At 56.7% G+C, this 25,951-nt stretch overlaps 1 protein-coding gene across 2 annotated transcripts in view; it reads left to right on the top strand.

The window, feature by feature from the left end:
- Positions 1 to 25,951, top strand: part of PLXDC1 (plexin domain containing 1) — a 59,722-nt gene that overhangs the window by 10,822 nt on the left and 22,949 nt on the right. For both annotated transcript variants that reach the window (XM_045837597.1, XM_045837596.1), the window contains exons 3-7: positions 12,784 to 12,927; positions 13,211 to 13,280; positions 13,903 to 14,025; positions 14,641 to 14,759; positions 15,748 to 15,847. In XM_045837597.1, coding sequence (XP_045693553.1) covers positions 12,784 to 12,927; positions 13,211 to 13,280; positions 13,903 to 14,025; positions 14,641 to 14,759; positions 15,748 to 15,847 — 556 coding nt within the window. The remainder of the gene's footprint in view (positions 1 to 12,783; positions 12,928 to 13,210; positions 13,281 to 13,902; positions 14,026 to 14,640; positions 14,760 to 15,747; positions 15,848 to 25,951) is intronic.

The raw sequence follows: 25,951 nt of genomic DNA, 5'->3' as shown, positions 1-25,951 counted from the left end.
TGCAGTCTCACTTCGTTCCACTCCCCGGGGTGGAACCTTAACCCAGTCAGCCTGGGGTTACCCGGTCAGCTCCAGTGATGTTACCTGCCTGATAGGCCTCTGTCACCCCTGAAAGAGGGAGACCTTGACACCATCTCCTCTTCGCTGGGAACTTCCTTCTCTCTGCTAGATGAGATGCTGCCCAACTCATGAATCATTCAATGAAGCCAATAAGCTCTTTAAAATTTACTTAGTCGAGTTTTGTTGCTTAACAGCCTCAAATACAATTTTTGGGGTAGACGAACTTGTCAGTTCTCCCCTGGCCTCCCCGCCACCCCGAAACCTCTCCCCTGCAGTCCCTCCCTGTTCCGGGCTGGCTGCTCCCCTGCCGGCCCCAGGCCGTCCTGGGAGTGCCCTCCATCGATGGGACCGCTGGTCTCTCCCCCGTGTCGCGTGTCCTCTTCCCTGACCCCGAGTCTTCTCTTCCCCGCTTCTCCCCTGTGTTTAGCCTCCTGAGAAAGGTTACACAGAAGAAAAAAGTTCTTTTGCGAGCTTGCGTGTCTGAAAATGCCTTTATTCTGTCCCATCCTTGATTGATGGTCTGGCTGAATATAGAATTCTAGATGAAAAATAATTTTCCTTCCGAAGTTTGCAGGCACCTCCCCATTGTCCTCTGCCTTTCGATGTCACCGTTGAGAGGTTTGACGTCATTCTTATGTCCCATTTTTGTATGTACCTGTGCCCTCGCCTCCCCCCCCCAGGAGCTTTCAGGGTGTCTTCTGTAACCTGCGAGAGGGAGGGCCCTGCCCGTGGCTGAATGTCTGATGGGCTGTTGCAGCCTAGAGACCTATAGTTACCAGTTCTGGGAAGTCTTCCTCTTTCATTCCCTCGGTGGTCGTCTCCCTGCCAGGCTTTCTCCTTCCCCCAGTCCCCCTTCATTTGATGTCCTTTTCCGGGGGGGTGATCCTCGACCTTTCTTCTCCCTTCTGTTGTCTGCCCGTCCCTTTTGCATTTCCGGTTGTTTATTGGTTAGTTTGCATGTTATTGTTGTTCCCCTTTCTGGGAGATTTCCTTTGTCTTTTTTCTTTCTTTCTGCCCCCTGGCTTTTAGAAACCATCTGTTGGCTGTCAGCTTCATTTCTATCCTGTGTAAGAATAGCTTCAGACCACTCAGAGGTGGTCCCTCCACCTTATTTTCTTTTTGTTACTGATTTTTTCCCCGCTATTACATTTTTAATTTCCAACAGCTCTTTATTATTTTCTGATTTTTAAAAAGATTTTATATATTTATTTTTAGAGAGGAAAGGGAGGGAGAAAGAGAGAGAGAAACATCAATGTGTGGTTCTTGGGGATCATGGCCTGCAACCCAGGCATGTACCCTGACTGGGAATTGAACCTGCGACACTTTGGTTCACAGCCCGCGCTCAATCCACTGAGCTACGCCAGCCAGGGCAATTTTTTTTCTTTAAAAAAAGGCTCCTGCTCTCGTATCATAGATGCAATACCTTTTCTTTCTAAAGATACTTAATATTAGTTTAAGGATTGTTTTTCCTGCTCTCTGCAGCCTTCTTCCACCCTCCCTCCCCATCATTTCTCGTTTCCACACGGGGTGGTTTACACAGCAGCGGGCAGGCTGGAGGGAGACAGCAAGGGCTGGCGGAGCAGTGGAGGAACCGCAGCAGCAGGAGGAGAGAAGCCGGCTGCACTTGGCCCAGAGGGGCTCACGCACGCTGGCCAGAGCTGTGACCTCCTCTGCAGGAGGGGCTGCTGGACAAGAGCTGCAGCGACAGGGGTGGGACAGAGACAGAGATGGTGTCAGCCAGCAGCCTGGCAGGGAGGGAGCAGGGTCACAAACGATCAGAATTCCCCTCCTCTCTGCGTCGTTTCTAAGGCTGATCACTCCTTTCCTCCCGGGCTCTGACATGGCTTGGCACCACTGATCCTGTCTGTGTTTAAAGTTTTGATATTTTGTTCATCACAGATTTGTTTGCATTACTCTTGATTTAAAAAAAAAATACGGCATTAAAATAGTTTCCGTCTTGCTGACTGAGTTTTTGGTCATTCAGTGTTGCCCCTGAGGTGAGCGCCTCACTCTCCTCACCCTGGGCCTGGCCCTGAGGCAGGAGCCCACCGCACCCTCACCCACGCACGCAGCCCCGCCCACTCCCGTTCTGCCCCGCCTTCTCCGACCTTCTCCGACCTTCAGAACCAGGAACCCCAGTGGGGGGACAGAGCGGAAGGCCAGGCCCCTTCAGGAGAGCTCCCCTGAGGAAGGGGGCACCTGGAGGCTCACCCTTCCCCATGCCCAGCTTCATTGGGCCATCAGTCACAGAACTGAACTTGCTCTGGGCCGGAGGGCCACGTCCCAGTTTGTGCAGAGAGGACCGTGTGGAAGAGAGTGGCAGAGGTGCAGACTTCTGGAAGCAATTGTCTGTAGGCGCTGGAAAGGGCAGCGGGATCTTTAAGGGCCAGCATGGAGTCAATAACCCCAGAGCCGAAAACACAACACAAGCGCTTGGGTTCCACTCTGGACTGACTGGTTCAGAAACTCCACAGCTGGAGCCTGGAAACTTGTTTCTTTAAGTCGCCCTGGCTGGCTGGATTCTGGCCTGCGAACCAAAGGGTTACCGGTTCTATTCCCAGTCAGGGCACATGCCTGAGTTGTGGGCCAGGTCCCCAGTAGGGGGCGTGCGAGAGGCAACCACACATTGATGTTTACATTGGTGTTTCTCTCCCTCTCTTTCTTCCTCCCTGCCCCTTTCTCTAAGAAATTAAAAAATAAAAATCTCCCCCCCCCCCATTGACTCTCAGGATGACCTGGGCATCAGAATTTCTGACAGGTAACACTTCAAACCAATTTCAGAACTGGTTTCCAGATTGATCACCAGAATGTGAGGCTCTCTTGAGCACCATGTGGCTCTGTACTTGACCACAAGACTTCCATTGTCTCTGGGCTTCATGGCTCCCTCGGGAGTCCAGGTGGAGGAGCAGGGCACCCTCACAGGAGAGCCCTCTGACTGTGTGCCTCTGACTGTGTGAGGGCCTGTGCCCAGCATTTCCCAGATCGGGCCTCCACCTCAGTTGGAAGGGAGTTCAGACGTCGGGGTGGGGACCGGCAGCCATCCTCAGCAGGCTGAATGACAGTCGGAATCCCGCTGGATAAACTACGAGAGTAAAAATATAAATCCTGTCACTTGCATTTAAAATAAGGTGGGAGGGATGGGACTTCGCTGCAGTTCGGGAGGAAAACCTGGGGCTCCTTGCCGCCCGGGGGCTGAGGAGGAGTCAGGAGTGAGGAGCGGCGACCAGGGATGGAGGTGGCAGAGCCAGCCGTGTTCATGGAAACCTGCAGAAACCCTGGGACAGGGGTGGCTGGGGCCCTGGGGGTCCTGCGGGGTATGTCTCAGCCTAACCACAGCTGAGGGGCTCGCGCCTTCCTTTTAGATGGTTACCTAGAAACCAGAGTAATCCAGAATGGTTGCAGGGATTTGGGGTAGTTAGCCTAGCATAGATAAGGCTCTAGAGGTGGCCGTTTTCCGGTAGCTGCAGGGCTGCTGCTGGGGCAGAGGAGAGAGCTGATTTTTCTCCACAGCACGTATCCCGTCCTGCGCTGAATTCCCTGTTTGCTTGCTTATATGGCCTGTCCTCCCACTGGGACTGAAGCACCATGACACCTGAGACTGTTTTATCACTCTGTCGCCAGTGCCCCGCACATGAGGGGAGCTCCTCCTTTGAAGGAACAAAAGCAGTAAGGGTTTGTTCATCCCCAGAGACCTCGAAAGAGGGCTACTGATGAAAAGCGGTTGTGTTTGGGGCAGGTTGTCAGAATCAGTGACCTCCAGGGACCCCGACTCTACTGACTTTTGGTGTCCCACACACAGAAGGGAACGTCAGTGCTCACACACACACACACACACACACACACACACGCCTGCACATCCGCGCCGGGCCGGGCTGGTGCCTGAATCCTCAGAGCTGCCTGCGTGCCCACTCTCCCTTCCAGTGAGCCTGTGAGGCCTTGCACTGAGCAGCGGTCCCTAGGGGGCGCTGATGAGCACCCCCCATCCGCAGAGCCACACCTCAACATCCCACCTCCCCCCGCTCTCTGTGGCCACCCTGACCTGCGCAGTGGGCAGCCTCACCCCTGCAGGAGCCCAGCAAAGGGCCGCAGACACACCTGCTTCTCCCGCATCTCTCGCCAGTGTTTCTGAGAGCTGGGGTCTCTTTGGCGGAAGGAAACCCAATCTAGACAACAGCTTGGCGGCAAAAGGCTGGGCAAGAGGGGAGCAGCGAGAAGGGGACGTGTCGGCGAGTCTGATTTGGTCTGTTTCGGAAAGATTTCTTGGGTGTCAACAGGAAAACACCTCCACCGTTTAGCCATGTCACGGCCTGTCTGTGCCGGCGGCACTCCCGGGCCGTATGCAGGGGCGGAGGGCTTGGCGGGTGAGCTGCCCTTCCCTTTGGCCCCTCAACTTCCTTCGTGGCTCCTCGGCACATCCTCTGGCTGCGGCTTCCCTCCCGGCTAGGCCCCCTGGCCCAGCTCTCTCAGGTCAGCCCCACGGCCCACCCCGCCTCTGACCACCTCTCCTCACCCGCTCTGCGGCCCAACCCCTTCTTCCCTGTACCTCTCTGCCCCGCCCCCCTCTCTCTTCCCTCTCCCATCCCCTCCGCTCAGCCCCCCTGTCCAGCGCCTCTGCCTGGCCACCCACCACAATGCTTCTTCCAATTCCGACCCTCCTGTTTGCGGCCTTGAGGGACCCAGCCGGCAGTCCCAGGGTGAACCGGCGGCTCCAAGTGCCCTGGTCAGGGCCATTTCCTTGGATTTTATTCTCACGCCCACTCTGAAACCACATCCTGGTGGGAATGGGACTCTCCTCTGAGCTCCAGTTTTCCAGAGATTTTCCCACCGAGCCCAACCCTAAGGCCCCGAGCACTGGGATTTCCTTGGAGGGGGAGGGGCTGGGGGGAGCCGTGGTGCTAAGTCAGAGACCTTGAGATGTGCCACAGTTTCTCCTCCGGGAGGCTGGAAGGGGGAGGCCTTGGACAAAGGTTCTCTTCCATCTCGGGGGTTTTCCAATCTTGGTTCTGTGGTTTAGGTCTGGAGCCAGAGTTTGGGAGGAACCAAGGTTAAGGACATTGGGATTTGGAGGTTCCCCTGCAGTATAATAGGTTCTCTCCATAGGATAAGAGTCCCTCCTGCCACCCCAGTCTTCCCCGGGCCCAGCCTCCATGCATTGCTCTCCTTTCTGGCCCAAGCACAAGCTCCCAGCTCACCCGCCACCGTGACAGGCCCAGAAACGCTGGGGACCCTGCATCGGGGCAGGTACAGCGTCCTCCAAGATGGCTGACCGGCGACATGGACAAGAGAGCAAGTCCTGCCTGGTTTCTACAGCCTTCCAGAGCGGGCAGTTCCCAAAAGGAGACCTCCAGAAGGCCCCCTCTCCATGCTTAAGGGCCGAGGGCTGACAGGACAGGGGGACAGAGTCATAGCACAAACCCACCAGGCCAGTGCCCTATGGCAGCGAAGAGGTGAGGAGGCCAGCGCAGGAGGGCGTCTGGGAGTAGAGTGTGAGGTGGGTGGAGGGGCAGGACAGGTGTGCGCTGAATTTTGGAGAGAGAGAAGGTGAGAGAGTTTGTGAGAAGCAAGGGTACCCGGGGAGGTGGAGTCCAGATGTGCAGGCTGCAGCTCGGTGGAAAGGGTCTGACCGTGTTGGCCCTGGAACTTGGCCCCGGCACCTACCAGCCACAGGACCTTGGGCTGGATGCCTAACCGCTCAGGTGATGCACCTGACGTGGTGCACTTCGGCAAGCCCCCATTAGCTCCAGATTTCCCAAATGGGGTGGTAAATGGCAATCTCACAGGGTTGACTTTTAAGAGCAAAATTCGAGGCGCTTGACAGGATCTCAGTCCCCGTAGTCTCCCCTCCCCAGGCAGCACCTTGGCTGGGTGGTGCAGCCGCAGGAGGTGTGTCTCCCACGCAGGTCTCTCTGGGGCCCTTTCCCTTCCCCTTGGGCTGGTCGGTTTCTTCCTTCTTTCTCCCTTCCTTCCTTCCCTCCCTCCTTCCTTCCTTCCTTCCTTCCTTCCTGAAATGTGGGTCACATAAAATGAACCACTTTAAAGTGAAGTGTGTTTCATGCACTCACAATGTTGTGTACCCATCACCTCTGTCTAGAAAGCCAGTCCACACCCTCCTTCCACGCCTGGTCCGACCCTCGACTCCCAGGGCCGTCTGAGGTCAGCCCCATCCACCTGGACCCCTCCGTAGGCCAGCCCTCAGCACTGATGTCAGTGCCCCTGTATCTGGCCTGGGTCCTTCCCTTCCTGGGCGAGACCCCCTTTCTGCGCTTCTGTGATAATAAGTGTTCTCGGTGGGTTTGTGGGTTTGTTTCAGTCTGATGCTCGAACATTTCCGGGGGGCAGGTGGAGGTGGTTGTGTGGATACGTGAGCAAAGGGAAAGTAGTAACAGGTAATGTTAAAGGAACCCTTCCCAAATGCCGGCCTCTTTCTGTGGCCTTGCATTTAGTCTACCCAACTACCCCGGGGGGCAGGTCTTGCTAATACTGTCCCAGAACAGAGAGGTGAAGTGCTTACCCAAGGTTGCACAGCGAAGGAGTGGCAGAGCCAGGACGAGAACCTAGGTCTTTCTGTCTTCCGCGACTGAGCATTTAACTACTGTCTCCTCTGGAACAAAGATGAGTGAGGGTGCTTCTAGACCAGTGCTTTGCCAACTTTACTGTGCAAAGGATTCTCTTGGGGAACTAGTTCCAATGCAGTTTTGATCCAGCAAGTTTGAGGGTAGGCCCAGGATTCTGCATTTCCCAGGTAGCACAGCAGCTGCTGGTGCCCGGGGCATACTTTGAGTAGCAGGGACCCAGAACACAGTCCTGTTGGGCGTGTAAGGCCCTGTGGACTGGTGGAGGCAGGGGCCAGGGTGCCCCCACCCCAGTCATCCCACCAGTACCTGCTGGGTTGGACCCAGCTGCCTGGAGCCCCAGCCCGACATGCCTGGCTGGCTGGGCCTCTCCAGCAGGCCCCGCGGGGTGCCCTTGGTTGCCTGCCCTGGCATTGCCACCTGCCAGTTGGCTGGCGGGTGACGGGCCGATGGTGACAGCTCAGCCGGAATTCCTGTCCAGATCCACTGTGAGCTCAGCCAAGGTAAATGCTGCCCCGCTGTCACAAGTGCGGTGCTGGCAGGTTCTGGGCATGAACAATCGAGACAGAAGAGACACTGTGACAGCAGACGTTTAGGACGGAGCCGGGCATGGCTTTGGGGAGGCAGCCTCCACCATCGACCTTTTCCTAGAAAGGCCCGACAGAGTCGGCATCATAGCTCCCGCTTACCAAACACCCGCTGTGCACCAGGCACCCAGCCGAGAGCGTCCTGTCCGTCTGTTTTGTGTGATCCTTCCGCAGACTCGGCGAGAGCGGGTGCTGAAGGAGCAGACCCCCAGAGCTCGGGGTGGGGGGGGGCAGTGCTGGGCACCGACTATTCGCAGGTACGGCCGCCGCCCCGGCGCCTGCCCTTGGTCCTGGAGCGGCGGTTTGCTGAAGGCGCTCCACAGAACATGAGGTTCCCACAGCGGCTTCCTGGGCTCCCGCGCACGGAGTGTGTGGGGACGGACGTGGAGACCGACGTGGAGCTCAGCCGGGCTCCGGGCCCTTCTCTTTCCTCCTGCCGGAGTGGCCTTGCTTTGATGTAATTTATGTATCGAGCTTCCATGGACGATTAATTAGAAGAAAGGATTTCATGGTCAAAAGTGTTTGAAATCCACATTATGGTGCCTCTCCAAACGAGCGGGGTTATGGACTGGGACTTCCTGCATGCATGTCGCGGACACGTGGTTCCCTTGGGTGGGCTTCCGGAGCGCTGTGGCTTGTGCTCTGCTCCCCCGCCCTCTGCAGTGTCCGGCCGCCCCATCTGGCTCCTGGCCTCCAGTCCACGGTGCCAAAAAGGTTGGGGACCACTGCCCTAAAGGACTACGCTGGTTTTTCTTTTTCTTTTTTTTTAATTTTATTTATTTTTAGTTTTATAGAGGGGAAGGAAAGGAGGGAGAGAAACATTAGTGTGTGGCTGTGTGTTGCACATCCCCCACTGGGGACCTGGCCCACAACCCAGGCCTGTGCCCTGACTGGGAATCGAACCAGCAACCCTTTGGTTTGCAGGCCCGCGCTCAATCCACTGAGCTACACCAGCCAGGGCTGGTTTCTCTGATAGGAGAGATTTTAACCAGTGACAGCCCAGGTCACCTCCCGGTGAGGCAGTGACTTGAAGACCCGAGAAACAGTGGACAGAGGAGAAGGCATCGTCTTTGAGCGAGACTGACATGGATGCGGATAGATACGCGGGCCTCAGTTTCCCCACTTATAAAACGGGACCAAGTTTAGTGCTCACCTCCCAGGGTTGTCAGGTGAACACCCAGCGCAGCCGTCACAGCTCTGCCAACGCCAGCTGTCCTCCTCTCTCCTCCAGCTCTCCCAAGCCCGTCCCCGCCCCACGGCCTCCTTGGCTCTGTCCAGGAATGACCCCCACTCCAAGGTGTCCCTTCTCTCGAGGCTGCAGCCATCACCAGGGAGCCTCCCCGGGCCGGGGCTCTAAACAGATGCAGCTTCCAGCGGATAATCAAAGTCACCCTGTGCCAGGAGAGGGGTCTGCCGGGGCCTGCTTGGGACTTACGGCGGACCGTGCATGGTGCTGCCCCCTGAGGCGGTTCTTCCCCTGGTAGGCACTTGGCACTCTTCTTTTTTTAACATTTTATTTATTTACTTTTTTTAGAGAGAGAGGGAAAGGGAAGGAGAAAGAGGGAGAGAAACAGCAATGTGTGAGAGATACGTCAATCAGTTGCCTCTTACACGCCCCCAACGGGGGACCTGACGTCCAACCCTAACCAGGAATGGAACCGGTGACCTTTTGGTTCACAGGCTGGCAGTCAATCCACTGAGACACGCCATCAGGGGCTGCACTTGGCACTTCTGAGGCCTGAGGCAGAGCCTCGGCCTCGCCCAGCTGGCTGGGGTGTGCCCCGTGTGTGTCGAGGCCCTCACTCTCCCAGGGGTCTGCTAACTCACTGGAGAGAATCTCCGCCTGGGAGCTAGAGGCAGCAGCTCCTTTAGTTTCTGACTCTCCTTGGGTTAGACAGAAAAGGCCTTTCGTCACCGAAGAGGTGCCACTGGGAGGCTCCGTGGGAACTCTAGGAGTGAGGTGATTCTGTTGGTCCAAGGGTCCCCCAGCAGCAGCCAGCCCGGCTCCTGGGCGGAGCAGCGCCTGCTGGGGCGGCGGACCGCTTTCTTTCTCGGGACACAGAGGAGTCGAGCGCTGGGCTGCTGAGACGCGTCCGCAGTCACGCCAGCCTTTGCCTCTTCGGTGAGGCGGCAAGAGACACGTCAGCATGTTTGGGCTTCACGACCGCAGAGCGTGGATTCCGTCCAGGGCCCTCATTTCCAACGCGTGGAGGTTCAGTGAACGCTATCACCAGGCGCGTCCCAGGACGCAGGTGATGGAAACGGGACCCGTCTCCCAGCCTGCGGACAGACAGCTGTTGTAAACACAGGCCTGCGCAGGTCCCTAGTGGGGAGCTGTGTTCAGCCGACTCCTGCAGTACGGCAACACCTGTTTCCATTAGCTGCTGCCCTGCTTTGTTAGTGTTTTTTAAAATTTATTTATTTACTTTTAGAGGGGAAGGGAAGGAGAAAGAGAGGGAGAGAAACATCCATGTGTGGTTACTTCTTACATGCCCCACACTGAGGACCTGGCCAGCAACCCAGGCACATGCCCTGACTGGGAATCGAACCCGCGACCCTTTGGTTTACAGGCCAGTGCTCAATCCACTGAGCTACACCAGCCAGGGCTGCCCAGGTTTATTTCCAAAGTTTCAACTCAATGCTAGGCACCAATCTCTCCTTCTCTTGTAAAAGGGCAAGAAGGGTCTGGGTTCCCTCCTCATTCACCTCAGCGAACACTTCTCCAGCTCTGAGGATGCAAGGACCTCGAGCCATGGGTGCAGAGGTGACCTTGCCTGTCCCCACTTGTCAGGGGATCAAAGTTTGGGCAGGTGGATGGAGGGGGAAGGGGCGCAGCTGACAGCCTCAATAGCATCTAACTTGTTCTCCTTTCTTCAGGCAAAATTGTAGGCTGACCCGTGCCCTTTAATAAACCCCTTTTTTTCTAGCCTCAAAAGTTAATAAACCACTTTTAAAGATTTTATTTATTTTTATTTTTAGAGAGAGGGGAAACGAGGGAAAAAGAGAGGGAGAGACACATTGATGTGCCAGAGAAACATCAGTGTGTGGTTGCCTCTCTCACGCCGCCAACTGGGGACCTGGCCTGCAACCCAGGCATGTGCCCCCTGACCGGGAATCCAGAAGGGCAGCCTTTCGGTCGGCAGGCCAGCACTCAATCCGCTGAGCCACGCCAGCCAGGGCAATAAACCACTTTTACATTTGAACGACAGGGGAAGAAGAGGTAAGCTGTAGCAGCAGCTCTGGAAGGTGGTCCCAACTGAGTTGGGGTCAGAGTTAGGGTCCTGCAGACCATCAGATACACAGTGTCATTTGGGGGGCCCTCATTTTTTGCCTTGTGGTGTGATAAAAACCACTCAGCATGTGAATCTGAGGAAGCAGGCTGGGGACACCGTCACACGGATCTGTTTGCGTGAGTTGGTGTGCTGGAGCTCTCTTTCTTGGCAGGTGATTTTTCCAGGGGGGGGGGCATGTTTTGGGTTGTTTGTCTGTTTTTTGATCAAGGTGAGGATCCCCAGCAGAGATGGGTGGAGGTGGAAGGGCTGGAGACCTGGGAGGGAAAGACGTGGCATCTGACCCCCGTGGGAGTCAGAGGAGAGGCAGAAATGGAAGGCGCCGCTTCCTGGAGGAAGGCCACTGGTACAGCGCTTCAGCGCCCACAGGCAGAGCTGCGGAGCAGTGTTTCCTCCCATCGGCACCTTCCAGGACCCCGGGGCGGGTGACTGTGGCAACGTTCTTGACGTGGGCACTTGTCCTCACCCCAGGGGCGGTGGCATCCGGTTGGCCCCTTCAGGGGATCTCACGAGTAAAACCAGAACTCAAGCAAGGGGGTGCTCGCGTGACTCGCCCAAAGGATACACACACCTCTCGAGGGCTCCCATGGAAGGTGGGGGCTGTTGTCAAGGGATGGACGACCTCACTGGGCACGTAGGGGGAGAAGGGCAATAAGAAGGTGAGGTTTGAGCTGGACATGGAAGGAGTGGGTATCAGCCATGGGGAGAAGGCAAGGAAGGTCCTTCCGGACAGGAGGCCCAGCGCGTGCAAAGGCCCGAGTGAGACCACCAGAGGCGTCTGGTCTGGTGCGTGGGGGCACAAGCATGCCCAGGGGAAGGGGAGCGGGAGAGAGAAGTGCAGCTGGAGAGAGGGTGGGACTGGCTCACGGTGGGACTCTGGGTGCCGGGCTGAGGTTCGGGTTTTGTCACAAGGGCGACGGGCGCCCCTGACGGCTTGTGAGCCACGCAATGCCGCCTTAGACGTGTTTTAGTTTTAGTCGATGGATGTAAGACCAGGGGACGGCAGTCGACATCTACCGCCGCCCCCGTCCACGTGTTTCTTCTGCTCACCTTCCCCCAGCTCTGCCCCGACCCCAGACTCCCAGTGAGTGTCACTTGCTGGAAGAGCAGAGTCTTCCTCCCGGCGGCGGGTGGGGAGAGCAGGCGTCCTGCCCCTGCTCGTGCTCGTGCTGGGCCAGGGCCAGGGCCAGGGCTGGCGGGGCGGCGGGACGGCTGGCAGAGAGAGTGCCGTCTGCTCTGCTGTGTCTGAAGCCACAGCCTCCGGACAGTCTGATTGATGGCCCACGGCAGCCAGGGCTTCTCACGGGTCAGCAGCCCCGTGTCCGTCTCCGAGGCTGCAGCCAAGGGAAGCTGCCCGCTTGGCCGCCGTTTCTCCTGTGGCCGCCTCCCCCCGCTCCACGGGCTGACCTGCTGTGACAGCCCTTCCTGTCCCGGCTCTTCCACCCTTTCTGCCAGCCATCGCCCAGCCTCTCTTCCACCCCGGTGCTAGGTGCTCCCGTGCAGCAAAGGCTTTATGGAATCAACGCCCGCCTGCTGTGTTCTGGCGTGTTCTTTATTTGGTCCCCACTGGGCACACAGCGGTGGTTAGAAACACATCTTAAAGAAGTCTTTGCTGCTTCCTTCCCCTTTCTAAACCTCCTAGTGACTGTTGTTTGGGCTCTGTACCATCACCCTGCTTGAGGGTCTGTGCCTGTGTTCTCTGTTTGCATGAGCCCCACCGCCTCCATCAGACCAGCAACTCCCCAAGGTCAAGGGTCTGCTTCCCTCTTTAAGCTTCTAAGATCCAGTTTTCCCCTTCTGCCTTAAAAAGGGCACTCCCCAGAGCAAGGGTCTCCCCCTCACTGTGGGCACTCTCTGAAGACAAGGGCTCTGTTTGGGGCTGCCCTACTTCTCTTTGTTCCTCAAGCCAAGCTCCACCTTGGTGTGCTTCATGGGGGTGCCTCCCTGGCACACAGCCCAAGGGCTGCAAGGAAGGCCTCTTGGCCTCTCCGGGAATGGCCGGGCTGAGCATGGATACGGCAGGTCTGGATTTGGCTGGGGCCAGAGCTCAATGGGTGTGGCTAGGGGCTGGGTGCTGAGCCGTTTGGGGCCAAGGGGAGCCCAGGGGCTGCCAGGACTAACTCAGCCATCTGGGCCACAGGTCCAGCTACCCGGGAGGGCCGTGACTTCTTGTATCCAGAGGTCTGGGAGGGAGAGGTGCGGGGCAGGGGGTGGTTCCTGGCATGCCCGACGACACCTCACGCCTCCTGTGGGCTTTGTCTCGGGTGGCGGCAGGAGGACAACCACAGTTACTATGTGTCCCGTCTGTACGGCCCCAGCGAACCCCGCAGCCGGGAGCTGTGGGTGGACGTGGCCAAGGCCAACCGGAGCCAAGTGAAGGTCCACAGAATCCTCTCCAACACCCACCGGCAGGCTTCGGTGAGTGCCCCCGTCCCGGCAGTGCTGCCCTGGGCTGGGGGGCTGGGAGCCCACCCCCGCCGCCCAACCTGGTCCCTGGGTGTGGCGGATGGCCTGTGGTGTGTGATCTGGGAGGTGCCTCCCAGGGGACCCTGGATGGCTTGGCCAGAGTTGGGGTGCCCCGCTGTGAGTCTGCCCTGCACATGCCTGCCCCCACCCTGTCCACACAAGCATGAAGCAGTGTAGCTGTCCAGCCCCCTGGCCTGAAGCTTGGCCCGTGCTGACTCTCTCCCATCCCCTGCAGAGGGTGGTCTTGTCCTTTGATTTCCCTTTCTACGGGCATCCTCTGCGGCAGATCACCATAGCAACCGGAGGTAAGGCCCGGTCCGTGGGGATGGGGGAGGATTTGGAGCTCTCAGCCAGAACTTGGGGGACCTACCGGGTGGGACGGGCTCCCCCAGAGATAGGGTTGGGGAAATGGACCAGGGAGGCATCCATGTGAGACTGTTCTGGGAGCCCGCTCTTGGGGGGGAGGCCACTGATGGTGTCCAATACCGCCCTCACATGGCTGGCCTGCTCTTGTGTGTGTGTGTGTGTGTGTGTGAGTCCTGCTCAGGCCAGTGTGGGCAGTCCTGTGGTCCCCATGTTTCTGCGTCTGTGACTGAGAGGGAAAGGGAGGCCACGTTGAAAGCTTGGTTCCTGGGACCAGGCTCCCCGTTGACAGAGGGGTCCACCTTTGATTCCTGTGTATTCTCCCAGGGAGAGGGAGAGGTGGGAGTTTGTGCCCACCTGGAGGGGCAGGGAGAACCGTCTCCAGTCTGGGACCCCTTTGCTCCACACACGCCCGAGCCTGCCAGTTGGGTGTAGAGGACAGAGGTGCAAGGCTTGCTCCCAGCTCAGTCTGCACGGCTCCTTCCTGTCCTTGTGGGGGGACCGTAAGGGAACAGCCCCTCTGGGGGTTCTCTGGTGACTCCTCTGCACCTCCCCCCACCCCAGGCTTCATCTTTACTGGTGACGTGACCCATCGGATGCTCACAGCGACTCAGTACGTGGCCCCTCTGATGGCCAACTTCAACCCCGGCTACTCCGAAAATTCCACAGTTGCTTACTTTGACAACGGTGAGACCAGATCTTGGAGTCTAAGTCACCTAGTCCTGGGATGCCCCCGGCCCAGCCCCCGTGGAGGAATGCAGGGCCCAGAGAGGGCAAGGGACCTGCCAGAGTCACACAGTGAGGCAGCCGCCCCACCTTTGGGCCGGGGGACGGGCTGGTGACGGGACGCCTGCTACCTGGCGGGATGTGACGAGATGACAGAAAAAAGGGCTGGGCTCTTAGTAGAGGTGAACTAAACACTAGGGACCTTGATTGTTCCTTACTCCAACTGGGTTGTCCCTGAACACCCAACCGCCCATGCCAGGGGAAGAGGCATTTTTCCTATTTCCCCTCCTTTTTACTTCATGTCGGCTTAGGCAGGAAGGAAGGGGCATGCTTGGCGTAAGAGGGGCTCGAGCACGGTGTGTGGGGGCTGAAGTGGGGTCTTCGGCTCCTCTCCAACTTGGAGGCCAGGCTGGTTTGCGGCTGACCCAGCTCCTGCCTTCGGTCAAATTTGCAAACTGCCTCCATTGTCCCTAAGAGGCCCCGACCTGGGGCCAGGCTGCTTTGGCCGCTGTTTCTGCAACGCCCTGATCCCTGAGCTCCCTCCCCGTCCAGCCAGGTCTCTGCTGTTCTCTGCAGGGACAGTCTTTGTGGTCCAGTGGGACCGTGTCTACCTCCAAGGCCGGGAGGACAGGGGCAGCTTCACCTTCCAGGCAGCCCTGCACCGCGACGGCCGCATCGTATTCGGCTACAAAGAGGTGAGTGAGCCCACCTTCAGAGGTGGCTGGGGCTTGTGGCCCTTGTTTTCCCATTCAGCACATGTTTGCAGAGAACCTGAAATGTGCCTGGCATAGGGCTTGGTGCTGGGGACTCAGCAGTTAGTTACTAAGGTGGCTGTGGGCCCTGCCTTTGCAGAGTTGAAGTCTTGTTGAGACAATAGACAATAATTGCAGAGACAAGTGCAGAGAATTGCCACCGTAAAAAGTGCTCCTAAGTAGAGGTGCCTTGTGTCACCGGAGCCTATCACGGGGCTCTCTGCCTCAGTAGGGGGTCAGGAGAGGCTCCCCTAAGGAGAAGAGTTAACGTTTGCAGGAGGCATAGGAGTTAAGGAAGCAAAGAGGAGACCGGAGTGTGTTTCAGGAGAGAGAAAAGCATGTGCAAAGGTCCTGTGGCAAGACAGACCATGGCTGGTACAAAGCACGGAAAGAAGGCAGATGGCTGGAGGGGAGAGAGTGAGGGCAAGACGGGGCCGGGGGGCACCAGATTTGCTTTTGACGAAGGTCACTCTGGCTTCAGAGTGGAGAACAGATTATTGGTGGCTCAGAGGGAATGCTGGGAGATGAGTTAGGAGAGAGGTGTTGCCGGCCTGGAGTCTAGTGGGGTGGGGGGCGGCGATGGAGAGAACTGGACAGATTTGAGAGCCAGTTAGCTGGTTAATGAACAGGATTTAGAGATGTATTAGATGGAGGAGGCAGAAATGAAGAAAAGGGAGGGGCTGGGTGACTCTCACGCCTCTGGCGTGCACGGAGGTGCCATTCACAAAGACGGAGCATAGAACATGGAAATGTGCTTGAAGGTGGTGTGGGCGAGACGTGAGATTTGAATGGGGTCCCTTGGCTGTGGGATGTCTTCACATCCTCCGAGAGGCGGTGCCGAGCGGGCAGATGGGCCTGGAGCGCAGAGGGGGAGTCTAGGCTGGCCCCAGAGTGCTTGGGGGTCAGACGGAGCCTCTCCTCCCTGCTGCAGATCCCTATGTCCGTCCTGGAAATCAGCTCCTCCCAGCACCCCGTCAAAACAGGCCTGTCAGACGCCTTCATGACTGTCAACACATCCCCGGATGTGCCAGGTGAGTCTGCAGGGATTCAGCAGAGACCTGGACTGGGCTGGACCCCTCTCAGGCTGACCCAGGCTCGAGGGCGCAGGGGGCGGTGGTGATGGGAAGTGGGTGGACCATGGGGTGTTGAGTGGGAACTAAGGGAAGAAAGGAGGCGTAAGGAGGTCTGCCTTCTCTCCCTTAAAGCAGGGAACCGTTTTATCCCGTGAGATCTCCAGCGGGAGGTACTGCCCTGGGTGTTGACGGGCAGGCGAGCCGGGGCCCTTCCCCTCAGCCACCCCCAGCTTAGAAAATCTCCAGACACCACGTGAGGGTTTGTGAGTCCTCGCAGAGCACAGTCATAGCTGCCTCCTCACGCCAGGTGACAGAAGAGCATCATGGGGGCTCCAGGAGACAGAAAAAGTGGGTTTCTCTCCCGTCTCTGCCCCGCCCCCACCCCGGTTCCCCTTTCTGAGGCAACCAGGTTATTTCTACAGCTACAGGCCTTCAGATAAGTTTATGTATGTACCATATTTGCTGCTTATAACGCATACTTTTTGCCCACATTTTTGAGGGGGAAATAAGGATGTGCATTATACATGCGCAGTACTAATTTCATACCTACGTGTTTTTTTAATCTCTTTACGCTTGTGTGTTAAAAGTGTAACTCTAGAAAGCAGTAATGATACCTGTATGTCCAAAAATAAGTGCTAAAATTCCTTCACAATACAAAAAAAGTATCTAAATACACATAAATAAGTAATTGAATTAAAAAGTTAAAATGAAAGATCTTTCTCCCTGAAAGTTTGGGCCAAAAACGCATCACACACGGCACAGCACGGCGCACTGCACACCGGTGACGGTGCCTGCGATGCCACCGTTCCCCGGAGCGAAGTGCACCCCCCACCACCACTCCAGAGCAGCATGTGCCTCCTCCTTTCTCACGGCTGCGTGACAGCCCATGGCACGGACACCCCTGATCGTACCAGTCCCCGGGGTGTAGGCTTTTCAGCTGTTTCCGAGATTTTGCTACAACACATGATGTCTCAGTGAATGTCCTCACTGGCAGGTCCTTTCATGCCCCGTGTGTGAGCCTTTCTGTAGGATGAATTCCCACCACCTCACCCGCCCCTCCCCAGGCCCCCTTCCTGAGCTCCCGGCGCTCTAGCGGGGGGCTCCGCAAGGACCCGCCAGACCCGCCCCTGTGCTGCTCTCAGCGTCGCTCTACCTGCCTGACGCTGGTACTGGCTGGACGTGTCAGTGTTGGCCTGATTGTGTTAGTGAGCTACTGCTGAGTAACAAATCACCCTGGAACTTGGTGGCTGAAAACGACAAACACGTCACTTCAGAGTTTCCGTGGGTCGGGAAGCCAAGCACCTGGGTCCTCTGGGTCAGGGCGGTTCCCAGGCTGCTCTCCGGGGGTTTGCGGGGCTTGCAGTCGAGGCAAGAGCTGTTGGGGGAGACACACACTTCGGAGAGCTTTCTCCACGCTGTTGGCAGAATGCAGTGCCCCACTCAGGTCCTGCCTCGTGGACCTCCCCACAGGACAGCTGCCGGCCTGGCAGCTGGCCTCCACCCGGGCAGGCAAGGAAGACAGCCCTGGAGGATGTGAGTAGGAGAGTAGGCTGGGAGCCCGTCTCTCTTTTTGTCACCTCATCTTAGAAGTGCCATCCCGTCACTCTTTGCCATATCCCACTGGTTGGAAGCAGGTCACCAGACTCCAGCCCACTCTCAGGACAGGGCTGCACAGGATGTGAACACCAAGAGGCAGGGTCCTGGGAGGCTGATTTAGCCGCTGCTTCCCGAGCTGATTATACTCCCGTCCCCAGGCACTGAGCTTCCCGGTATCTCACTGGATCGCCCTCCCAACGATGCGAGTGGGGGTACAGCAGTCCCCCCGTATCTGTGGTTTCCCTTTTCATGGTTTCAGTCACCCACAATCCACCGAGGTCCAAAAATATGAAATGGAAAATTCCAGAAATTTACAACTCGTAAGTCTTAAATTTCACGCCGTTCTGAGTAGCTTGATGAAATCTCTTTCCGTCCCGCTCTGTTCCGCCCGGGAACGCGAGGCGTCCCTTCCTCCTGCGTGTCCGCACTGTGCGCACCCCCTGCCGGTCAGTCCGTGGTTGTCTCCTTGGAAGGTGAGCGGCAGCCTGGCGCTACATGGCAATGACGCCTGTGTCCTCATCGCCCCTCATTCCGTTGGGTCACCTCCCCCCATCCTGAGAAGAAGAAGGGGAAGTGCAGGACAATAAGACATTCAGAGAGAGCACAGTCACTTAACTTTTATCATAGCATATTGTTGTAATTCTTCTATTTTATTATTAGTTATTGCTGTTCATATTTTCCTGTGCCTGGTTTATAAATGAAACTTCACCACAGGCGTGTATGTATAGGAAAAAGCACTATGTACAGGGTTTCGTACTATCTTTGGTTTCGGGCACCCCCTGGGGGCCTTGGCACATACACCCTGCAGGTAAGGGAGGACTACTCTACTTTGCCCCTCTCTAAAGGAGGGGCAGGGATGCGGAGTGATTTGCTGTGGTCACACAGCTAGGAAACGGAGAGCCGAAAACCGGATCTTCCGGGGGATTTTAAACCTCAGGGTCCACCATCGAGACTAAGTCTGACCCATTTCCACTCCACCCAGAGAGGTGAATCCTTTCCTCCTAGGTTCCCCAAACGCCCACCGCCTCGTGTGCTCACACCCCAGGCTGATCGGCCTCCCTCCTCCCCGTGCATCGCTGAACCGCCGGGGCAGGGTCTGGACCGTTTCATCTGCGTCTCCCTCACACTGCGCATGGCCGAGTCTCAGGAAGCGTCTGTGGGATCCAGCTGTTGGACGAGGGTGAATTAGAGGAAGTCAGGTCCCCTGGGAGTGTCTGCATCTGAGGCTCCTCTGTGATTCTGGAATGAAAGGCAGTTTTGGAGCCAGCCCGGGAGATAGAGGGAGGCGGGGGAGAGGGGCGGGGAGGAAGCACAGTGCACCTGAAAAAACAGGCGGGCAGCTTGGCCTGCTCTGAGAGGCCGCGAGGAGAGGCGAGGGCTCCGCCGTGGGAACTGCAGGCTTCGGTGCCTGCAGGTGCTGTTTGCTGAGGTGTCGTGTCCACTGACCAGGTCAAAGCCTGCGCCTGACCCCCAGTCACTGCCCAAGGGCTCCCAGACTCCAGTCTCCCGTCCCCTCTGCTCCCCGTTTCTTGTCACTGCCAGGCAGATCTGATTGCGTCATTCTCTGGCTCTGCTGCCTGCAGCATCGAGTCAGAATCCCCAGCGTGCATTCAAGGCCCCGTGCAGCTGCACACGGCCCGCTTCATGGGCCCCTCCCCAGACCCTCCCGTCACCCACCACTCTGCAGGGCACTGGCCTGCCCTCTGTCCTCTGTATGCCCTCTGGCCCCCAAACGTGCCAAGGGCAACCCAGACTTCTGTGACACGGTTTCTTGTATAAACGACCCCCTTTTACCTATCAGCAAAACTCAGATGTGGCCTCCTCCATGCAGCGGAATTCGGGGTTTTCTCTTCCACACCTTTGGCCTTTGCTGATACCTTTAATGTTAAACCTGTCCCGCTGCCCTGCTCACCTGCCTTCTGTCCAGTTAGCTGTGAGCTCCCCAGGGGCTCACGGTGGCCCCAGCACTTTGCCCAGTGCCCGAGGTTCCAGCCATGAGTAACAGCTCAAGAGCAAGTGGCGTGCCAACAAAGCAGGTGGGGTGGGGGGAGCAGAGACCCTGTCCCCTGCCCTCTGCTGACCCCCGGTGAGAGTGGGCCTGCCTGACCCCGCTTGAGCTGGGGGTGGGTGCTTCGGTAACTGCGTCTTTCCTGGCAAGGTTTTCACCTTGGTCATCCAGGCCTAGACCCCAGGAAGAATACTGAGGTGTGGGCGGAGCGCACTCTCATGGGTGCATCTTTCTGGGACAGTCTCCATGGCCTTCGTTGGGTTTTTAAATGGGCTGTAATCTCTGCTTCGGAGAAGGATGGCTTTTAGGTGGTTCTGTGGTCAGGTTCCCCTGGGTCTGATCTTCAACCCAGGAAGCAGGGAATTCACTGGGATTAGGTTGAGCTGCAAATAACAGTAAATCCCGAACAACCAGGGCCGAAACAGGGCAGAAGTTCGGGGAGAGTGCTGTGGTCCACAGGCCCTATTATCACCGTGGACATTCCCACTGTCCAAGCCCAGCCAGCCCTACAGAACAGGTGGCGGCACTGCCCTTGTACGCAAGCTTGGCTCCTCCCTGCCTGGGGCCCTGGGAGGGGTGGAGCTGGAGATTCCCTCCTATTCAAAACTCCTGCCATGACTGAACCCTGTCCAGGGACTTTCTCATTTCCCAGCCTCCACGGTCCTCCCACCCATGCCTGAGGGCGGAGGGAATTCACAGCCTCACTCCTGGGCTGGAGGGAAGGAGAGTTTTTCCTACCATTACTTCCTTATGGGAACTGCTTGCTGCCCAGGCTTCGGGGCTGAGTCTGCAGAACGTGCTTCGATGCAGAGATCCGTGTGTACTTAGCAGCACCCTTCCGCAGACGCACGCAAAACACACAGTAGCTGGTTCACTCTTTACTCGCCTGGCGGGGGGGTGGGGGCAGAAGTCAACGTAATTGCCTCTATTCATTCGTTTGAGAAACCTTTTCTTTCATGGACAGTGGAAAAGCAACCTTAGTGTAGCCAACGTCACAACTGACAGATTCTGAGTCCGTGGGATCGATTAATGCAGATTTCACTATTAAAGGCTCCAAAGTATAAACTGCCCCTTGGCTGGCCCCGCAATGGCCTTGATGGCCCTGCCGCTTGGGCCTTCTCCTTTACCAGAGCCTTCCTTTCCTTTCAAAGGCAGATGTGAGTCCAGAAACATGTCAGAGGCCTGGGCTGTCCCTCTGTGCCGGGCTGCTGAGTGGGAGGCCCCGGAACTGGCTGCGGAAGAAAGAGAAGAGCCAGCCAAGTGAGGGCGTGGAGGGCGGGGACCTGTCACCACCAGATCTGGCCCGTTCTGCTTCTGGCCTCTCCGGACAAAGGGTCCTTTACAGTCGCCCCACTGGAGCTTTTTGTCCGTCTGGGGACTCCTTCTCCCCTCTTTTCACTTTTCCGTTTTTTTCTCTATTCTGCTCCCTGAGCCTTGCCATTTTTTCCCTTTTATTTTTGTTGATTTTTGAGAGAGAAGAAGGTACACACACACACATATCCCATATATATATGGAAGCATCAATCGGTTGCCTCTCGTACACACCCCGACTGAGGGGTCAAACCCACAACCCAGGCATGTGCCCTGACTGGGGATCCAACCTGCACCTTTTAAGGTACGGGATGATGCTCCGACCAGTGAGCCACTCAGTCAGGGCACTTTGCCTCCTCCCCTCTCCCCACCCCTTTTCTACTTTGCTTTAGTGCGAGGAGGACTTCTCGGGTACAGGACCCTATTGTGTTTATCTCTGGGGCCCCTTGCTGGGGCTTGATTCGTAGTTGTTGAAGGAATAACCAGGTGAGCAGAGGAACACATGAATGAGCGAATGAACACTTTTTCCAGAACCGCCATCTGATTTTTTTATACCGTAATCACCCATTCTGGAGGGAAGCTCGTAGCAGGACCCATCAGTCTGATTTTTCTGAGCCATCCAGTTCTTTCTCACTGGCATCAGTATTGAAACAAAACAGCACACGTAAACCTCCTTTTGGAACCACGAACATTTCTTAGTCGGGTGGCAGGGCTCTCCGTGTCTGGGCCTTCAGATTTCTGAATCTTCGATGAGTGGAAGCAGAGATAAAACAGAACGTCTCGAATGGCCAAATATGTGGCTTTGGGGCGGCCCCGGTCTCGGTTCCGGAAGGGATCTGCTGGTCATTGAGACAGACATTGTCCTTGGGTAAGCCCCAGATGTTGGCAGGATAATCAAAAGCAAATATAACTCAGGCAGGGATGTTAAGGGTTCTGTTTATAGAGAAATAACAGTATTACCAAAGCCACATACTCAAATAAGTACAAATTAACAGTGGAACTGAGCAAATACCTTAAATCGGGACGTGTTTCTGCATACCCACCCGCCTCCTCCTTCCTACCGAGCTGGTCCTCCACCCCGCGGGGAGGGCCGTGGCGGGTGTGGGCAGGCATCTGACCACCTCTGGCCGCCTCTCCTGCAGGTGCAGCCCCAGCTGCACTCTGAGCCCGGCTGGTGGAGAGACCCCCCCCCCAGATTCTGCTTGGAGCCCCCTTTCCCTGGATGCTGCTTGTGTGTCTCTGCCCCTGAAACTGGCTCCCTCGTGCCCCAACCCTGACTCCCTTTGTCCCTCCCATTTCACTTTCCTTCTGACCAAAGGTGGCTGTCCCCACAGGTGCAGAAATCCTGCAAGCCGATTCTATACTTCGAGCTCTAACTTGTCTGGCTGTGTCTGGTCCATGGGGAGTGGCCCTTTTGAGAAAGGCCATAATCTGTCATGGGCTGGGGAGGAAGGGCGTTCTTCCCTTGGGCTGCAGGCTGACGTTATACTCTGCTGCTGAGGTTTCCATGACTATTTGTAACCCATTCATTCATTCCCAGGCATTTCCCGAGGCCCTGTCATGTGCAGGGCCTGGTGCTTGAGGGTGGGGGACAGAGACAGATAACTTGTCAGCTCTGCCCTTGGGGAACTTGTAGCCTGGTGGGGCAGGTGGCCCGCAAAGTAAATACTGATGGGTTGGTGTCACAGGTGACCCCGGACATTGCCCAGGAAGCAGTGGGGCTCAGGGGAGGGGCCCCTAACTGCTCCCAAGCCCGGAAGGATGGGCAGGTAAAGGAAGGAAAGTCTACATGGTCTCTAGACCCCATGGCCTTGGGCACCTCGGAAGACATGAAGTTTCACATTTATTTTTTCTAGTACATTCCGGTGCGGAGAGGGGTGTTTTTTCAGAAGGAGAGATGGCCCCGGCAGGGGGTGGGACAGAGCTGTGAAAGGCTGGTTGGAGCTTCCTCATCCTCCACCTAGCTGTTCCACATCCCCCAGGGTCACTTAAAGCCCAGGCCACCTTCTCACATCACAGCAGTTGGTGTCACACAGGAAGGGCCCTCATGAGCACTGAACACTGGCGCCGCCTCTGGGCAGAGGAATTACAGCAGGGCGCCCTTCCTCACCCAGTCTCAGACCCCATTCCCGCTTGGCAAGGGGCCTTTCTTGTATCAGAAAAAAAGTCTGGTGTGTGCACGCGTGTGCATGATACAGGGCTCTGTGAGCCTCGCTCAGCTTTTGATGAGGGGTGGTTCTGCCCTCCCTAGCACCCTAGTAGCCCTGTGAACAGCGGGCAGTTACTGCCTGACAGGTGTGAGGTTTGCCTATGGGGCCTCTTCTTTCTCAGGCTTGTGGTTGTTCAGGAGATAATACACACATGATTACTAAGTCTTTGGGCATCTGCTTAATGATTTTTTAAAAACTTATAAACGCTTCCTTTGGACTCCTAAATTAAAATGCAGCTGTAAACAGTCGTGTGCCGGAGACGCTTGTGGAAGTTCTGTGCTCAGTGACTCCAGATTGGTAGCTTGAAATCCAGTCATTTTGCCACAAAAATCAACAGATGCTACGCATGAAGCCCCCACCCTGCCTCTGCGTCTCCCCACGCCCCCTTCCAGGAGCCAGGGGTTGATAAATATTTTTCTACACGCACCTCGGTGACTTTCTGGAGCTGCCCTGGCACCGAGGCTTGAGCTTTAAGTCTGGGCTCTGCAAAAACAAACAAACAAAAACGGTGTGGCTTTGGGCAAACGAGTCCCCTGTAGGGTCTCCCTTCCTTCGTGAAAAGGGGAGAACAGCGCTGTCTGTCCGTGCACCTCACAAAGGTGTGAGAGGAAGGGAGAGGAGTCAGATCCAGGGGCCCTCCAGCAGTGTGAGCCCCATGGGGGCAGAGCCAGGTCCTTCCTGCTCCTCACTGTGTGCTCGGGACTTAGCCCCGCCCCCTGGCCCCGGCCCCGCCCCCTGGCCCGTGCAAGTCTCTCTGCGAGTTGAACGGGTGAATGAGTGTGGTGGTGCGTGGTGGGCTGTGCTTCCCTGTACGTTTTCTCATTAAGTAGCCCTTTTTCCATTTAACGCTGTGGATAGGCTTGGAAAATTGTGAAGTGTTATACGAACTTTTACAATCCATGGGCTAATCTCCCTGGGCCTCAGTTTCCTCACTCATGAAATGAATGGCAAGACAACTTGTCATTGCAGCTCTCAACCTGATACGCCTATCTTGTCACTCACACAGCCCCTGTGTCTGTGAGCCCCCTTGCAGGTACACTGGACGGGGCGTCCCTCTGGGCACCCTCCAGGACCCCTCCCCTACCCACCCTTTCCAGCCAGGCTCCTGAGAGAGGCAGCGAGTCCCCTGATCTGCCTGCAATGGAAGGAAGAGAGGAAAAAGCAGGAGGCCTGGATCTCATTATAAACTGTCCAGCTCCAATCCAGGGGTCCAGGTGGAAGGTTGCCGTGGGTGCGTGGGCTGGTGTGGTCACCCTCCCTGACAGGAAATGAAGGCTAAGTCCACAGTCTTCTCTGAGGAGTCCTCGGAGTGGCCTGGGAGATTTTCAAGGACTATTCACCACCTGAGCACTGATCTCCCCCCACTTCTCCTGTTAGCTCATTCTCCGGGGGATGCGAAAGCCAATCTGGACCAGGAAGACGAGGGTGGAGGGTGGAGGAAACACAAGCTGGCTGAACCTTGGGAACCAAAAGGGGGAAAGGGAGAGGCCCACAGTGGGCGGTGGAGGGACGGCCCTTGAGGGAGGGAGGGCGAGGATGGGGTGGTTGGGATGTCCAGATGCCGGCAGAGCCCCGTGGTCAGGCTGCCTCTCAGGGGGTCGGTCTGTCCACAGTGTCCTCAGCAGTTGCTGAGGAACCGAGGGTCCCACTCAAGAGTCATCGATAAGAAAATCTGCCATGGGGTGGCTGGGGGAGGCAGGGAGGGAAAATAACTTTCCTCACATTCTTCAGCCAGAGTAGAGTTTGAGGGGTCGGGAGAGACGGAAAATGCCGCAGAGTTTCGGTCCCAAGAAAACCCCACACACGAAGGGAGCAGGTGGTGAGAAGAAAGAGGAACTCTCCTACTTTAAGCGGCTTCTCTGGCCCAGGTGCTTTGCCTAAGGTGCCCGCTTTAATTCTCAGACCAGCCCCACAAGTACAGAGTAACTAGTTCCATTTCTGGATGGGGTTCACTCCGTTTAGTCCCTCGTCCGAGGTCCCGCAGACAGTGAGGGCAGAGCCTGAACCTCCCCTCCCCTCCCCTCCCCTCCCCTCCCCTCCCCTTCCCTTCCCTCCCTTCCCCTCCCTGTGTGGCCCCTCTCCTGCCGAAGGGCTTCTCTCCCTCCACGTTCTTGTCTGGTCTACACCTTCCTCCCCTCGGCCCAAAGCAGACCCGACCCATGGGTAACAGGCAAACCCTCCTAGTGACGCGTGAGCGAGGAGGCCAGATTCCTGTTTAGTTCCCGGGCAGCTCTGCTGGCCTCAAGGCCAGAGCACTTTCCTTTTCATTGCATGGCACGTATTTCAAGGACATTCTGTGGTCTCGAGTGTTTCGGGGGCTGAAGCGTCCACCGTGACTCTGCAGTGAGCGGGGCAGTGTGGTGGTAGTGGGAGGAGAGAGCTCCCACCACCTGGGGTTCAATCCTGTAGGCGGGAACAATTCCAAGACTGGGGAATAAAAATAAATGAAAGAAACGTAGATGAGCTATTCTTTTAGGCCACAGATACCCCCCACCCAGGTTCTTCATAAAGGATGGGGAGCAGGGGATGGGGCACCCAGCAGTTGCACAGGATACCCCCTCTTTCATGGACGCCTCCACTGAGTTCTACTGTGGCCTTGGGAAACTTTCCTCCAAACCACCTTCAGCTGAAGGAGAAAACCATATCCTCACCTACTCTGGGCTTTAGTGACAGAAACCAACTCACACCAGCTTATGTGGAAAAATGGCTACATTGGGGATACTGAAGTAGCCCACAGAGCCAAAGGAGAGCTGACAGCTGCTAGGACAGGGACCAGGGCAGGACCTGGGTTTCCAGATCCCGGAATGCCACCAGCACTTCCTCATTCTCTGGCCTTCCCCATGAGCTTGGAGCTTGGAACTGTGGCCATTCTCGGATTCCAAGCTTGCATCTTAGCTTTACTACTAAAGAGCAAAGGGCGGGCCTCTTGGTTACAGT

Source organism: Phyllostomus hastatus, unplaced genomic scaffold (assembly GCF_019186645.2).
Source record: "Phyllostomus hastatus isolate PE091 unplaced genomic scaffold, TTU_PhHast_1.1 phas_contig_210, whole genome shotgun sequence".
NCBI classification, from domain to species: Eukaryota; Metazoa; Chordata; class Mammalia; order Chiroptera; family Phyllostomidae; genus Phyllostomus; species Phyllostomus hastatus.
This window is presented reverse-complemented; position numbering and strand designations above follow the sequence as displayed.